The 2254-nt window shown below is 30.7% G+C and overlaps 1 protein-coding gene across 1 annotated transcript; it reads left to right on the plus strand.

Moving 5' to 3' along the window:
• Positions 1-1787: 1787 nt before the first annotated feature.
• Positions 1788-2231, plus strand: LOC109863454 (glucose dehydrogenase [FAD, quinone]-like; the record flags this gene model as incomplete). Its single annotated transcript, XM_020443724.1, has 1 exon — positions 1788-2231. A coding segment is annotated over exon 1 (403 nt), but the record flags the coding sequence as incomplete, so codon positions are not given.
• Between the last annotated feature and the right edge of the window lie 23 nt (positions 2232-2254).

The following is a 2254-nucleotide window of genomic DNA, read 5'->3' on the forward strand; positions in this document are numbered from 1 at the left end:
AATTGATACATCTGAGTTAAAAATGAAAATTACTTTACAGGTTATTGGAATTAAAGGATTAAGAGTAGTTGACGCATCCATTATGCCGGAGATAACATCAGGACACACAACTTTGCCAGTTTACATGATTGCCGAGAAAGCGGCAGATATGATCAAGGAGAGATGGCAACTATAAAGTCGGAATTTGTATAAGTTGTATGTGTATAAATTTTATAAATTATAAGTATGTATTGTGTTACTTTATTCTATATATTAAATAGAGTATGTATCAACTAGCGGAATAGTGTGTAAAAACGTACATTAGAAGAGTAAAAATCAATATTTAAGTACACGTGAATAAAGAAAAAAACTACGTAATATGTTGTATCAGATGTTTCTTGAAAAATATTGGTTTGTTATGAGTAAACTTTGTTTGTATGCTTTGATGGTGTTTTATGTCTCACGGATACTACTTTGATTTACAATGATGACCTTTTAAATGATCTTCTCTTCTTCTTGATCTTTCCTCTTCTCTTCTCTACTAAGGTTGCAAGCAAATTCGTAGTGCGACACCGTGCCTTTATTATACAAATCGAAGCGTAAAACTTACATAAGTTCTTGAATTATCATAAATGACTCATAAATAATGTTATTAGAAGATTATATAGAATGTCATAAAACTAATATGTAAATTTATTCTAGTGGTTCTTAAAAGTGTTCTGAGATAGAAGTCTTAATACGCGAAGGTAGCGTAGAAAGTTAGCGTAGTAGATTAAAAGTAGTTTATCAAATAGTCACTTTCTGTTAGTGTAATTTACAAAAAGTAAAATAAATGTTTTTAAGAATTGTTTTTATTTTGTATGCATGTGCAACGCATTTATTTGCTGCACTCGCATACATCATATATTGGATACTTGATACGCATCAAGTGTCAAAATACATTATAATTCTAGTATAATTATAGTATAAATGTTATTTCTTCCTATACTGAAACAAATCGAAACAAAAAATTGTTTTCCAAACATTACATTGTTTTTTATAGTAATCCTAGTTAAGCTTGGTTTTTATTTTGCACTACAGAAACTAAAGCAAATGTCCATGTGTCTGAGCGCGCGATAAATTTCAGGATTTACGACTTTTTATCGCTTATACTTTTAAAAGTCTCTCTAGTATTTATTATCCAATTTATATAATTTATTGTCTGATGTAAACAATTTTTTGTGCAATTGTTATGGCACTATTTTTTCCATAGATTATTAGACCGCCGGGATTTTATATAATGTATAATTCAAAATATCATACATAATTTCTTCATAAAGACCTATAATAATCCATATATATAACAACGTGTACATATCATATATATATATATATATTATTCAATATGTACGAGTCATTGCATATGGCGACATACCGGCAAAGAACGGAAATGAAAAATAAAAAAAGTTCTTAATTCACAAAATAAAGGTTTTTCAGGGTTTGCGTAGTGCGATTACGTTTTTTAAGTCAAAACTACGAAATTCTATATAAATTCATATATGATCATATATATGTACGTAAAAACTTTTTTTTTTAATTTTAGAAACTCGCGTTAATATACAGATGTGCACATAAGCACATAAATAAAATTTTGAAATAAATTACACATGTACACAAAACAAACAAATCACTTTATTTGATGACGTAAACGGCGTAGTTCCGGCGATCTAAAGGTTAATTAATTCGAAAAAAACAATATCTACGTAGAGTATTTATACGTGAAGATCTGTTATTGTTACAGTTTATTCGGAACGACGAAGAGAGTCAGTTAGAAGACGCTGTGCGTACGAAACGTCACCAGTAAAACAAAATGCTGCATTTCTTTCACTTCCTCAGTATTATCGCCATGACTGTTCCTATCAAGTCGAACAACGTGTTGAAGCAACAGTATATATCAGTAATTGATACTATTGCAAATCTGAATATTGGATTTCTAAAGTTTTTAAATGAAGGTCAACACATGTTAAACAAAGAGACACCGAACATGACGCCGCAGCACAACGACGTTTACGATTTTATTGTGGTTGGTGCTGGCACAGCTGGTGCCACGGTAGCTGCAAGATTAAGCGAAAATCCTGCAATTAAAGTATTGTTGATTGAAGCTGGAAGTAATGAGAACTATTTAATGGACGTTCCAGTAATAGCACCTTACTTGCAATTGAGTGACGTCAATTGGGAATATTATACAAAGCCATCGGATAAATATTGTCTCGGTATGAAGAATAACAAGTGTCAT

Source organism: Pseudomyrmex gracilis, unplaced genomic scaffold, assembly GCF_002006095.1.
Source record: "Pseudomyrmex gracilis isolate BER0280 unplaced genomic scaffold, ASM200609v1 scaffold_5069, whole genome shotgun sequence".
NCBI classification, from domain to species: domain Eukaryota; kingdom Metazoa; phylum Arthropoda; class Insecta; order Hymenoptera; family Formicidae; genus Pseudomyrmex; species Pseudomyrmex gracilis.